Source organism: Triturus cristatus, chromosome 5_1, assembly GCF_964204655.1.
Source record: "Triturus cristatus chromosome 5_1, aTriCri1.1, whole genome shotgun sequence".
NCBI classification, from domain to species: domain Eukaryota; kingdom Metazoa; phylum Chordata; class Amphibia; order Caudata; family Salamandridae; genus Triturus; species Triturus cristatus.
The window spans coordinates 568,281,305-568,295,389 of record NC_140587.1 but is presented as its reverse complement, the minus strand read 5'-3'; the positions used below and the strand labels follow the sequence as shown (position 1 = coordinate 568,295,389).

The window sequence follows — 14,085 nt, the reverse complement described above, 5'->3', positions numbered from 1 at the left end:
AGGAAAACCTCAACATTCTATTTTGAATAACTTTGGCGCCGGTCGACGAATCCTCGCGAATTTCTCAAAATAGGTGGGGCGCTACGCTCCGCTCCTACCCTGAAAGTCTCGGGGGGATCCGTCAAGCGGGGGCTGAGATAAAAGGGGGGTCCCAAAACGCGTTTTTCCCATGCATTTTTCCATAGGACCTTTAGACAGGGCTACAGCCCGAACGGCTGAACAGAATTACTAGATATTTGGCAGAGAGGTAGTCCGTAGGTCAAGGAAGTGCCTTTTGTAGGTTTGGTGTAAATCAGTTCAGTTGATTTTGAGAAAATAGCCTTTAAATCAATATATATATCTGAGCCAGCTTACGGTACGCTTACCGTACGCTTACGGTAAGCGTACGGTGGCGTGCGCGAGCGCGATTCTGATTGGCTCTTAGATCTTAGTAAACATTCGAATCGGCCGAAACCAGGAAGCGGCGGCCGCCATTTTGTGTATTTCACTCTGAAAAAAAAGAGTGAAAACAAGGAAAGGGGGCAATGAGGAGAGTTACAGACCCCCTAACAATTGTAAGGGGGTCAAAGAAGGACAGAAAAGTACAAAAAAAACATTTATTGATTTTAAAAAAAATCACGGGGTACGCGTACGGTAAGCTCACGGTAAGCGTACGGTAAAAAAAATAAAAATAAATAAATGAAAATCAGATTTAAGAGTTTAGAAATTAGGGAGCTCTAAAAAGAGCTGTTGTGTTTATGGAGTCATTTTTTTAGTGGTACCTACAAGTAAGTACCGATGCAGAGTCTAAGGTTCAAGAGGAAGACTCTGTTCCCTTCATCATTGAAGTGCACACCATCTCCTCTATAAATGTCTTGCATGTCGTAACGCAAGTTGTTGTGGTAAATGGCACCCATACCATAGTCACGGAGGAAAGCAGAAACAGATTTGTTGACGTGCTTTCTTGCTTTGTCAATCTGTGGACAGAAATGATTGGACCAGTTCCATTTTTGCCTTTGGCATATGTTGGAAAACACAAAGGCAGTTTTAGGGAAAAGTGTAAACAGTTGTGCAAAGGTGTCCTTCATAAGCATTTCCAGACCTACCCCAGTCAAAGTGCCTAGGTCATTGCCACCACAGTGCACTATTATGAGGTCAGGGTGTTGGATTTGCATGAAGGATTTCACCAATGGCATCAATTGGTGCCACTTTAACCCTCTCTGACCAATCCATTTAATGTCTACATTTGGCAAAGCAAGGTCTCTCACCATATCTGTTTTCTCTGCAAACTTTTCACTCCAGAAGACATAGCTGTGCCCTACAATCCACACTGTGAACATCTTCAAAGGAGAACTGGATGCACTCAGGAGGTGTCTTTCAGTAGAATGGCAATATGAAAAGAAAGACAGTTTGGAAATGGAGGCATACATATTTTTTACAAAACAAAAAGAACTGATTGGCTGTTTCATACCATTCTAGAAAAAAAACTAGGCTGTATGTGAAAATTAATAGAAGCATGTTTTGTATTGGTACAAAAAAATGTGTAACCAAAGAACAGTACTATGGATTTGCAGTTAGGTTTGAAAAGTCAAGCACTCTTGCTCTGTGGAATTGAAACATTGTGTGTCGAACTTCTGACCTAACTGCACACAGCAGTGTTCCATGAGCTGTTGCTATGGTAGCAGGCAGAAGTCAAGTTGGGGGAAGGGTACTAGGCAGAAGTCAAGTTGGGGGCAGGGTACTTTTGGAAAAGGGTTGGTTTTCAACCAATAGAAATGTGTCATTACATTTGAAAAAAAGGGGGAAGCACTGAGATTTGAAACTTACATGTATATGTGTGGAAAAATAGAGGGAAAGTTTGCCATTATCTGGTTCTGCTGAGAGGAGAGAGGTGTACAGAACAGAGATCCTGGCTCTGATAATCTGCTGTTTGAGTGACACATTTCTTTCACAACTAACTAATTTTAAAGGTGAGTTTACAGTTTGAGAGGGGATGTATGTGGTAACTTAAGAAATGAATAATAGAAATGGGAATTGTTTTTGTTGTAGTTACACATGGTGGATTCATAATGTGTCAGTCTGTAAAAGAGATTTTCACTTGGCCCGAAAAAAAAAGAGCAGTAAGTGTGCTTTCAAATTGGCAAAGAAATTTCGTTTTGGCACTAATGTGAAAACATGACTGTGTGTGCATAGAAGAATTATAGGCAGAAATGTATTGCGTCTTGCTCTGGTGATTTCACAGTTGCAGTAGATGGAAAAGAGGAGCGAATTTTTGGGGGAAGAAGCAGAGGTTTAGCACACACCCATGTGCTTGCCATGTATAGTCATGCACAGTAATTAGAAGCGAGTGGGGTTTTCAGGTTTAAGTCTGTAATGCAAATACATTCAGCATCACTAAGGCTGGTTGCCCCTGCTGGAGTGTAGGCAGTCACAGAGAATACACACGGTGGTGGTCTGAAAAAAAAACAGCTTGGACATGTGCATTTAAATAAATTTAAAAAAAAAGGTTTCAGAATGTGTCAGTCTGTAAAAGTGATTTCAAAGTGTAAAAAGAGATTTTCACTTGGCCCGAAAAAAAAAGAGCAGTAAGTGTGCTTTCAAATTGGCAAAGAAATTTCGTTTTGGCACTAATGTGAAAACATGACTCTGTGTGCATAGAAGAATTATAGGCAGAAATGTATTGCGTCTTGCTCTGGTGATTTCACAGTTGCAGTAGATGGAAAAGAGGAGCGAATTTTTGGGGGAAGAAGCAGAGGTTTAGCACACACCCATGTGCTTGCCATGTATAGTCATGCACAGTAATTAGAAGCGAGTGGGGTTTTCAGGTTTAAGTCTGTAATGCAAATACATTCAGCATCACTAAGGCTGGTTGCCCCTGCTGGAGTGTAGGCAGTCACAGAGAATACACACGGTGGTGGTCTGAAAAAAAAACAGCTTGGACATGTGCATTTAAATAAATTTAAAAAAAAAGGTTTCAGAATGTGTCAGTCTGTAAAAGTGATTTCAAAGTGTAAAAAGAGATTTTCACTTGGCCCGAAAAAAAAAGAGCAGTAAGTGTGCTTTCAAATTGGCAAAGAAATTTCGTTTTGGCACTAATGTGAAAACATGACTCTGTGTGCATAGAAGAATTATAGGCAGAAATGTATTGCGTCTTGCTCTGGTGATTTCACAGTTGCAGTAGATGGAAAAGTGGAGCGAATTTTTGGGGGAAGAAGCAGAGGTTTAGCACACACCCATGTGCTTGCCATGTATAGTCATGCACAGTAATTAGAAGCGAGTGGGGTTTTCAGGTTTAAGTCTGTAATGCAAATACATTCAGCATCACTAAGGCTGGTTGCCCCTGCTGGAGTGTAGGCAGTCACAGAGAATACACACGGTGGTGGTCTGAAAAAAAAACAGCTTGGACATGTGCATTTAAATAAATTTAAAAAAAAGGTTTCAGAATGTGTCAGTCTGTAAAAGTGATTTCAAAGTGTAAAAAGAGATTTTCACTTGGCCCGAAAAAAAAAGAGCAGTAAGTGTGCTTTCAAATTGGCAAAGAAATTTCGTTTTGGCACTAATGTGAAAACATGACTCTGTGTGCATAGAAGAATTATAGGCAGAAATGTATTGCGTCTTGCTCTGCTGATTTCACAGTTGCAGTAGATGGAAAAGAGGAGCGAATTTTTGGGGGAAGAAGCAGAGGTTTAGCACACACCCATGTGCTTGCCATGTATAGTCATGCACAGTAATTAGAAGCGAGTGGGGTTTTCAGGTTTAAGTCTGTAATGCAAATACATTCAGCATCACTAAGGCTGGTTGCCCCTGCTGGAGTGTAGGCAGTCACAGAGAATACACACGGTGGTGGTCTGAAAAAAAAACAGCTTGGACATGTGCATTTAAATAAATTTAAAAAAAAGGTTTCAGAATGTGTCAGTCTGTAAAAGTGATTTCAAAGTGTAAAAAGAGATTTTCACTTGGCCGGAAAAAAAAAGAGCAGTAAGTGTGCTTTCAAATTGGCAAAGAAATTTCGTTTTGGCACTAATGTGAAAACATGACTCTGTGTGCATAGAAGAATTATAGGCAGAAATGTATTGCGTCTTGCTCTGGTGATTTCACAGTTGCAGTAGATGGAAAAGAGGAGCGAATTTTTGGGGGAAGAAGCAGAGGTTTAGCACACACCCATGTGCTTGCCATGTATAGTCATGCACAGTAATTAGAAGCGAGTGGGGTTTTCAGGTTTAAGTCTGTAATGCAAATACATTCAGCATCACTAAGGCTGGTTGCCCCTGCTGGAGTGTAGGCAGTCACAGAGAATACACACGGTGGTGGTCTGAAAAAAAAACAGCTTGGACATGTGCATTTAAATAAATTTAAAAAAAAAGGTTTCAGAATGTGTCAGTCTGTAAAAGTGATTTCAAATTGAAAAAAGAGATATACACTTGCCCCCGAAAAAAAAAGAGCAGTAAGTGTGCTTTCAAATTGGCAAAGAAATTTCGTTTTGGGACTAATGTGAAAACATGACTCTGTGTGCATAGAAGAATTATAGGCAGAAATGTATTGCGTCTTGCTCTGGTGATTTCACAGTTGCAGTAGATGGAAAAGAGGAGCGAATTTTTGGGGGAAGAAGCAGAGGTTTAGCACACACCCATGTGCTTGCCATGTATAGTCATGCACAGTAATTAGAAGCGAGTGGGGTTTTCAGGTTTAAGTCTGTAATGCAAATACATTCAGCATCACTAAGGCTGTTTGCCCCTGCTGGAGTGTAGGCAGTCACAGAGAATGCACACGGTGGTGGTCTGAAAAAAAAACAGCTTGGACATGTGCATTTAAATAAATTTAAAAAAAAAGGTTTCAGAATGTGTCAGTCTGTAAAAGTGATTTCAAAGTGTAAAAAGAGATTTTCACTTGGCCCGAAAAAAAAAGAGCAGTAAGTGTGCTTTCAAATTGGCAAAGAAATTTCGTTTTGGCACTAATGTGAAAACATGACTCTGTGTGCATAGAAGAATTATAGGCAGAAATGTATTGCGTCTTGCTCTGGTGATTTCACAGTTGCAGTAGATGGAAAAGAGGAGCGAATTTTTGGGGGAAGAAGCAGAGGTTTAGCACACACCCATGTGCTTGCCATGTATAGTCATGCACAGTAATTAGAAGCGAGTGGGGTTTTCAGGTTTAAGTCTGTAATGCAAATACATTCAGCATCACTAAGGCTGGTTGCCCCTGCTGGAGTGTAGGCAGTCACAGAGAATACACACGGTGGTGGTCTGAAAAAAAAACAGCTTGGACATGTGCATTTAAATAAATTTAAAAAAAAGGTTTCAGAATGTGTCAGTCTGTAAAAGTGATTTCAAAGTGTAAAAAGAGATTTTCACTTGGCCCGAAAAAAAAAGAGCAGTAAGTGTGCTTTCAAATTGGCAAAGAAATTTCGTTTTGGCACTAATGTGAAAACATGACTCTGTGTGCATAGAAGAATTATAGGCAGAAATGTATTGCGTCTTGCTCTGGTGATTTCACAGTTGCAGTAGATGGAAAAGAGGAGCGAATTTTTGGGGGAAGAAGCAGAGGTTTAGCACACACCCATGTGCTTGCCATGTATAGTCATGCACAGTAATTAGAAGCGAGTGGGGTTTTCAGGTTTAAGTCTGTAATGCAAATACATTCAGCATCACTAAGGCTGTTTGCCCCTGCTGGAGTGTAGGCAGTCACAGAGAATGCACACGGTGGTGGTCTGAAAAAAAAACAGCTTGGACATGTGCATTTAAATAAATTTAAAAAAAAAGGTTTCAGAATGTGTCAGTCTGTAAAAGTGATTTCAAAGTGTAAAAAGAGATTTTCACTTGGCCCGAAAAAAAAAGAGCAGTAAGTGTGCTTTCAAATTGGCAAAGAAATTTCGTTTTGGCACTAATGTGAAAACATGACTCTGTGTGCATAGAAGAATTATAGGCAGAAATGTATTGCGTCTTGCTCTGGTGATTTCACAGTTGCAGTAGATGGAAAAGAGGAGCGAATTTTTGGGGGAAGAAGCAGAGGTTTAGCACACACCCATGTGCTTGCCATGTATAGTCATGCACAGTAATTAGAAGCGAGTGGGGTTTTCAGGTTTAAGTCTGTAATGCAAATACATTCAGCATCACTAAGGCTGGTTGCCCCTGCTGGAGTGTAGGCAGTCACAGAGAATACACACGGTGGTGGTCTGAAAAAAAAACTGCTTGGACATGTGCATTTAAATAAATTTAAAAAAAAAGGTTTCAGAATGTGTCAGTCTGTAAAAGTGATTTCAAAGTGTAAAAAGAGATTTTCACTTGGCCCGAAAAAAAAAGAGCAGTAAGTGTGCTTTCAAATTGGCAAAGAAATTTCGTTTTGGCACTAATGTGAAAACATGACTCTGTGTGCATAGAAGAATTATAGGCAGAAATGTATTGCGTCTTGCTCTGGTGATTTCACAGTTGCAGTAGATGGAAAAGAGGAGCGAATTTTTGGGGGAAGAAGCAGAGGTTTAGCACACACCCATGTGCTTGCCATGTATAGTCATGCACAGTAATTAGAAGCGAGTGGGGTTTTCAGGTTTAAGTCTGTAATGCAAATACATTCAGCATCACTAAGGCTGGTTGCCCCTGCTGGAGTGTAGGCAGTCACAGAGAATACACACGGTGGTGGTCTGAAAAAAAAACTGCTTGGACATGTGCATTTAAATAAATTTAAAAAAAAAGGTTTCAGAATGTGTCAGTCTGTAAAAGTGATTTCAAAGTGTAAAAAGAGATTTTCACTTGGCCCGAAAAAAAAAGAGCAGTAAGTGTGCTTTCAAATTGGCAAAGAAATTTCGTTTTGGCACTAATGTGAAAACATGACTCTGTGTGCATAGAAGAATTATAGGCAGAAATGTATTGCGTCTTGCTCTGGTGATTTCACAGTTGCAGTAGATGGAAAAGAGGAGCGAATTTTTGGGGGAAGAAGCAGAGGTTTAGCACACACCCATGTGCTTGCCATGTATAGTCATGCACAGTAATTAGAAGCGAGTGGGGTTTTCAGGTTTAAGTCTGTAATGCAAATACATTCAGCATCACTAAGGCTGGTTGCCCCTGCTGGAGTGTAGGCAGTCACAGAGAATACACACGGTGGTGGTCTGAAAAAAAAACTGCTTGGACATGTGCATTTAAATAAATTTAAAAAAAAAGGTTTCAGAATGTGTCAGTCTGTAAAAGTGATTTCAAAGTGTAAAAAGAGATTTTCACTTGGCCCGAAAAAAAAAGAGCAGTAAGTGTGCTTTCAAATTGGCAAAGAAATTTCGTTTTGGCACTAATGTGAAAACATGACTCTGTGTGCATAGAAGAATTATAGGCAGAAATGTATTGCGTCTTGCTCTGGTGATTTCACAGTTGCAGTAGATGGAAAAGAGGAGCGAATTTTTGGGGGAAGAAGCAGAGGTTTAGCACACACCCATGTGCTTGCCATGTATAGTCATGCACAGTAATTAGAAGCGAGTGGGGTTTTCAGGTTTAAGTCTGTAATGCAAATACATTCAGCATCACTAAGGCTGGTTGCCCCTGCTGGAGTGTAGGCAGTCACAGAGAATATACACGGTGGTGGTCTGAAAAAAAAACAGCTTGGTTTCATAATGTGACAGTTTGTTATACAGATTTTCACTTGCCCAAAAAAAAAGAGGAGTTTGTGTGCATTCAAATTGGCAAAGAAATTTCGTTTTGTGACTATTGTGAAAAGAAATGTAGTAATATATTTAAATTCAATAAAGAATTTTTTTTTTAGTTTTTTTGCAGGTATTGCTGAAGAACAGTGAACAAAATTTAAGATGCCTACAAAATCTCGAGTTCAAAAAACGCTAAAAAAAAAACTATATTTGAGGACAACTGGAGGACCAAAGTTAGTAGAAGATGCTGATGTTGGGAAAAAGAAAAAATCTTCTGGTAAGCAAAAAAGACAATTCCTAAACAAAATATTGAAAACAAACAAAAATGTACAAAATGTCTGTTCTCGGAAAAATGTAACAAAACCTACAGAACAGCAAAAAATTGAGGATTTAGTTAATGCAAATATACCTTCTGCAATTGAAAAGTTTAACATAAACAGAAAAACAGCATTTAAAGAGATACGTAGAAAAATGTTTCAGAGAAGAGTTATGTCCAATTTGATAAAGGATATAAAGAAATATAAGCAAAAGGCTAAATATTATAAGAGAAAAAAAGAAATTGAAGCCATTGCAGCAAAGGCATTAGAATTAAAAAGGAAACTATTCATATTAATTTTGAATAGGATGCGTACATTAGATAAAATGGTTAATGTACTGAAATCACAAAGCAAAAGCAAAAGAGTAGTGAACAGAACAAATTTTTGTAAAGTGTTTTTAGGAAAGTGGATGCATAGCTCAAGTAGTGAACCTTTTTTTAATGAAGAGAGCTATTTTCAAAGTAATAGTTTGCTGCATGCAGTTGACACCAGAGGTCGTTCATACGAAGTAAAAAATGGTTGCATAATGGAGAAGGAGATAATGGTTCCAAGAGATGAGGTACAAGTGATGGCAGATGAGGCAATGGGGAGACGTCCTAAAGCCCCAGTGTACACTTGGAATTGTAGTAGTATTTGCACTGTGCGTCAGGAATCTATTGACAGATTTCGAGAGTTTCTAAGAGAATATAGTAAAAAAAGTGTAAAACAAAAGATTAAGGTGCTTCAAAGTCTGGATCCATGCAGAGTGAGAGAGAATACTGGTTTGCAGGGTCATTCTCTTGCTTGTCTATCTAGAAAAGTGTGCAATAGTGTTTTCCATCATTTTAGGATGCTGGCTGTTCATCATACTGAAATGAGAAAGTTTGTGAGACGGTTGTATTTTGCCAAAAGTCCAGCAATAAAGTTAAATGAATTGAATAGGGCTCTGTTCCGAGGAACGGTATCAGATGTAGAGAAGGTTGTTGATGAAATTCAGTTTTGTTACTTTGGTCCTGAACAAAACAGTGCAGAGAAGGACACAGTAAATGAGGCAGAAGTGGAAGAGAATGTAGAACCTTGTGTAAGTAAGACATTTAATGATCACATAACAAAATTTGCAATAGTCTCTAATGAAAGACCAAATGTTACTTGTATTTGTTGCCGCAGAACTCATTATAGAAAACAAACTAGGAATGTTGATCTCTACAGAAAGAGTGAAAATGAAGATAATTATAAGTGGATGGATTTTGCAACATATATATTTCTTGAAAATTGTTTTGAATTGGGTGAAGATCAGCGTATTTGTAAATACTGCTACAACAAGTTAGAGGAAAATAGAATGCCGACCAGAGCTGTACATAATAATTTAGAATTGGATGCTATTCCTGCTGAACTTTCTGAATTAAATACATATGAGTCTATACTCATTCAATGTGTTCATCCGTTCCAGACCATAGTACGTATGGAGCCCAAAACTGGTAAATTACCTCCTTCAGATTTAGTGAGAGGTTTAAAAGGTAGAGTGGTGTATTTGCCCTTGGATTTGAAAAAAAATATGGAAACTATTGATGCGGATACTTTGGAAACTGAACCATTAATTATTCTGGTTAATGGTGTACCTACAAAGAATAAGAAGATTTGGCAGGAGCTGGTAGATGTGCGGAAAGTACAAAGAGCAAATTTGTATTTGAAAAAAAATAACAAATGGTATGAATCAATTTATATAGTAGAAGAAGAAGAAGAAGAAGATTTACAAGGAGATACAGAAACACCAAGTGGACAAATTGAAAAAGTGGACAAGTCAAAGGAAGAAGAAATTTATGAACATTTTAGCATACATCCTCTCCATTCGAAAGAAGTTATGGGAGACAATATTGATCTCTTTCAGATGAAGAAAGCAAAAGGAAATCCCGTGAGTGTATGGGAGGAGAGCTTGGAAGCTCGATGTTTTCCCCAGCTGTTTCCTAAAGGAAAAGGAGGACGATACGATGAACGTCCGGAACAGATTCCAGCTTCTGAGTATCGGACTACAAGACTATATGCTGAAGATCCCAGATTTCGACAAAGTATCCCTTATTTGTTCCATCTTTTATTTGAAAGCGACTTGTCTGCACTGTCTTATGCAGTAAATCACATTTTAAAAAGTGGAGTACATTTACAAAATGTGTCTGCTAAGGATTTTATGGAGAAAGTGCAGCACCGAGATGATCATTTGGAAACACAACTGATCAATCTGATGGCTTGTCAGCGTGGGACAAATGAATATTGGTACCGACGCCATGGTGAACTAAAATGCATGTTACGCAATTTAGGAACACCAACATGGTTCCTTACCCTAAGCTGCGCCGAGTACGCTTGGGATGATTTACTGGATTTTCTACGAGAGGCCAATTCAAACATTGAAAACATCGAATACAAGACAGCAGGAGAACTGTGCTCATTGGATCCGGTTAATGTTTGCAGATATTTCAATCATAGATTTGAGGCTATGATGTCCTTCATCTGCAATAAAAAAAATCCACCCCTTGGAGAAGTAGTGGATTTCTTTTGGAGAAAAGAGTACCAGGCAAGAGGTGCTCCTCATATTCATATGCTGCTGTGGATCAAGGATGCCCCAAAGTTTGGAACAGATACTGATGAAGCAGTGTTATCTTACATTGAAGAATATGCAACATGTGCTATACCTAAAAGCACAGAAGAGTACAAGTTAAAGGAGCAAGTTCTACGTTTCCAAAGTCATCGGTGTGGAAAATACTGTCGACGGAAATACAAGAGCAAAGAAAAATACTACACTAAATGTCGATTTGGATTTCCTAGACCTGTTCTTACAAATGGAAGAGTCAACAGTTTTATGTCAGCTGTGAGACATACTATCACAAGAAAATCACCTAAGAATACCTACAACCTTAAAAGAAAAGAAGAATCAAAAAATGTAAATGACTACAACCCAGTCATTTTATCCATGTGGAACGCTAACATGGATATACAGTATGTTGCTGACAATTCCATTGCTGTTGCTCGATATGTAACGTCTTACATTACGAAATCAGAAAAAACAGAATTGAAGGAAATGTGGGAAGAGATTTCTCACGAGAAGACTGTCAGTAAGAAGCTGTACAGTTTCAGTTTGAAGATGTTATCGCATCGAGAAATTGGATCCTACGAATGTTCAGATAGATTATCTTCTGCAAGTCTCTACTCGAAGTCAAGAAGAATAATTTGGGCAAGTTTAGGCCTTGCAGCAATGAGAAATCGGGTACTGAAATCTGTTGGAGAAATTGAATATTTGGCACAGTACGAACCTGAAAGTACAGATATATTGAAAACAAACATGTTGGACACATATTATCCCAAGAGAAGTCATCATCTGGAGAACATGTGTCTCTATGAAGTGCTGCAGAACTACATTTATTCACGGAAAGCTGCAGAAGACATCAATAATGGAAAATATAAAGTCGTTGGTGAAGAAGGATGTTTGGTGAAGCAAACCAAAGGAAGTTTGATAAATCACCGGAAGCTGAGTTGCGACACTACCGACAAGAAAGAATTTTACTACTTGGCTCTTTTACAGTTGTTTAAACCATGGCGTTCAGAGGATGAACTACTGGGAGAATTCCAGAGCTATGAAGATTCTTTTAATGCTTGCAAAGACAGCATACAATGCAGTACATTCTCAACTTATCTGCAAATGTTAAATGAAGAAATTGAACAGGAAACTACAATTGCAGCAGAAATTGCTAGAGACAGTTCTCAGGACAGCCAAAGTTCAGGAACATACAGTCAAGATCCCCTAGGACAACCAATCGTTGAAAATGAAGCATCAATAGCCATGAATGAAGTGGAAACGGCTATGAATCAAGCTCAAGAAGAATTTATAGACTTAGAAAATTTGGAAAGACAACTGAATCAAGAGCAGCAACAAATTTATGAAGAGATCAAAAACAAAATTGAACACGGATTTCTACATGAAAAAAAGAGTGCTCATGCACATCATTTCATCCAATCAGGATGTATGTAAGCGGACAAGCTGGCACTGGAAAAAGTTTCCTAATTAAAGTCATCAGAAGCTACCTAAAGCAAAAAACAGATTCTACTTTGTCTTGTGTGGTTACTGCTCCAACTGGGTTAGCAGCATATAACATAAAAGGAATCACCTTACATCGTTTGCTAATGTTACCAGTGGAGCATGAGAACAAAATACAATTCAACAAGCTAACTGGAGAAGCATGCTTGGAAGTTTCAAGAGTATTGAAGAAGATGCAAGTTCTCATTATTGATGAGGTGAGCATGGTATCAAACTTAATGCTTGCCTTTGTGCATTTAAGAATGCAGCAAATTTTGAAGACAGACTATGACGTGTTATTTGGTGGAAAACACGTCATCGTTTTTGGGGATCTTTTGCAACTTACTCCGGTTAAAGGACAACCAGTGTTTAATACTGTGACACATGAAGACACGAAGAAGTCATTGGGAAGCATCGGTAATACAAATATTTGGTCCTTCTTTGAGTACAAGGAACTTACAACTAATATGAGGCAAGCAAACGATGAAGAATATGGAAGTATTCTGAAAGATATCAGGATTGGACTACTCACAGAAGCTGGCAAAAAAGCATTACAGACTCGGCTGCTACATAATTTATTTCCAAAGGAAGAAATAGTTGCAGAGAAGATATACAAGAACATTGCAGAAAACAAAAGTGTCATCTGCTTAATGCCAACTCTACGTGAATGCTCAATATTCAATGAGGAGCTTTTGAAATTGGAAAAGGAAGAGATCATGAAATTGGAAGCAGTGGACAAAATTGAGGATGGAAGAATTACTGTCACAGTAACAGGCAAACTGAAAAATAAATTGGACTCACTAGAGAAGAACATCTCCAAAACAGCAGGATTAGAAAAAAATCTATATGTTTGCATGAACTGTAGAGTGTTTTTAAGGAGAAATTTGGATGTTGAAAAAGGCTTAGTAAATGGAGCGATGGGAAGAGTTGTGGGTTTTATTAATTATCAGAAAAAAGATGGAATTGAATGGTTAAAAATAAAATTTGATCAGATAGAGGAAGTTAAAGACATTTGTCGTTGTTCAGTTCGTTTCATGCTTGTGAAAGACTTATATGTACGTAGGAAGCAGTTTCCGTTTTCTCTAGCATATGCTGTAACTATTCACAAGTCTCAAGGATTGACTGTAGATTGTGCATTTGTGAACATTGGATCTAGTGTGTTCAAAGAAGGTATGGCATATGTTGCTTTGTCACGAGTCAAAACATTATCAGGTTTATTCATGATAGACTTCGATGACTCAAAAGTTAGTGCTGATACAAACTGTGTAAAGGAGTATAATAGATTAAGAAGAAGCTATGCTCCTCATTTAGGTCAGTATCCTGTGTTGGAGAAACGTGTAGTTTCTCGTAAAAGGAGAAATGAGAATATCTGTAATGAAGATGTAGAGAAGAGGAAAAAAAAGAGGAGTGATGTAATTGCAAGCAAAAAGAATAAGGAAAATGAAGAACAGGTTGTAGGATGTCATTTTGAAAATAGCTCTGGTGTCAACTGCTACGCAAATGTAGTGCTGAATGTTGCTTTTTATCTGGAAAGTTTGCAAGAGCAGATAATAATAAATCAGGGAAAAAGATTCTGTTCAGAGCTCAGTCTCCTTTTTCAAAAGCTGAGTAAAGATAAAACTCAAATAGAAAGTGCTACTGATATTAGAAAACTTTTAGATGTATGTTCAGGACGAACACAGTTTTCTCAAAATGAACAGCAAGATGCTCACGAATTTTTGATGTATTTTCTTCAGGTAGTGGAAGAAGAAGGAGTTCCCATTGACATTTTTTTTGGTCTCTCTTATAAATGGGAACATAGTTGTGATAATTGTTATAATATAAGTGGTTCTATTGTTGATAATGAAAGGTTTATTTATTTGACATTGCCAGAGAGTAAAACAGTCACTTTTGCAAACTTAGTTAAAGATGCTAATCATAGCATGAAATGTGGTGAGTGTAATTCTGACATGTTATCAACATTAATTTTAAGGGAATACGGACAGTATGTAATTTTAATGATGCAACGATGTAGAGCTGATGGATCAAAATTGGATACTTTAATAAAGAAGTTTACAGGACAGCAATTATCAATTTCAGGAAAAACTTTTGTAACTGTTGCAATAATTTTCCATGATGGACCT

The 14,085-nt window shown here is 38.1% G+C and overlaps 1 protein-coding gene across 1 annotated transcript in view; it reads left to right on the top strand.

Annotated features, from left to right (window-relative positions):
- Positions 1 to 1,839: 1,839 nt before the first annotated feature.
- LOC146831207 (uncharacterized) overlaps positions 1,840 to 14,085 on the top strand; it is a 91,713-nt gene continuing 79,467 nt past the window's right edge. Inside the window, exons 1-2 of the mRNA XM_085603853.1 lie at positions 1,840 to 1,949; positions 7,723 to 10,887. Of these exons, the coding sequence (XP_085459979.1) occupies positions 7,766 to 10,887 (3,122 nt within the window). The 5' untranslated portion in view covers positions 1,840 to 1,949; positions 7,723 to 7,765. The remainder of the gene's footprint in view (positions 1,950 to 7,722; positions 10,888 to 14,085) is intronic.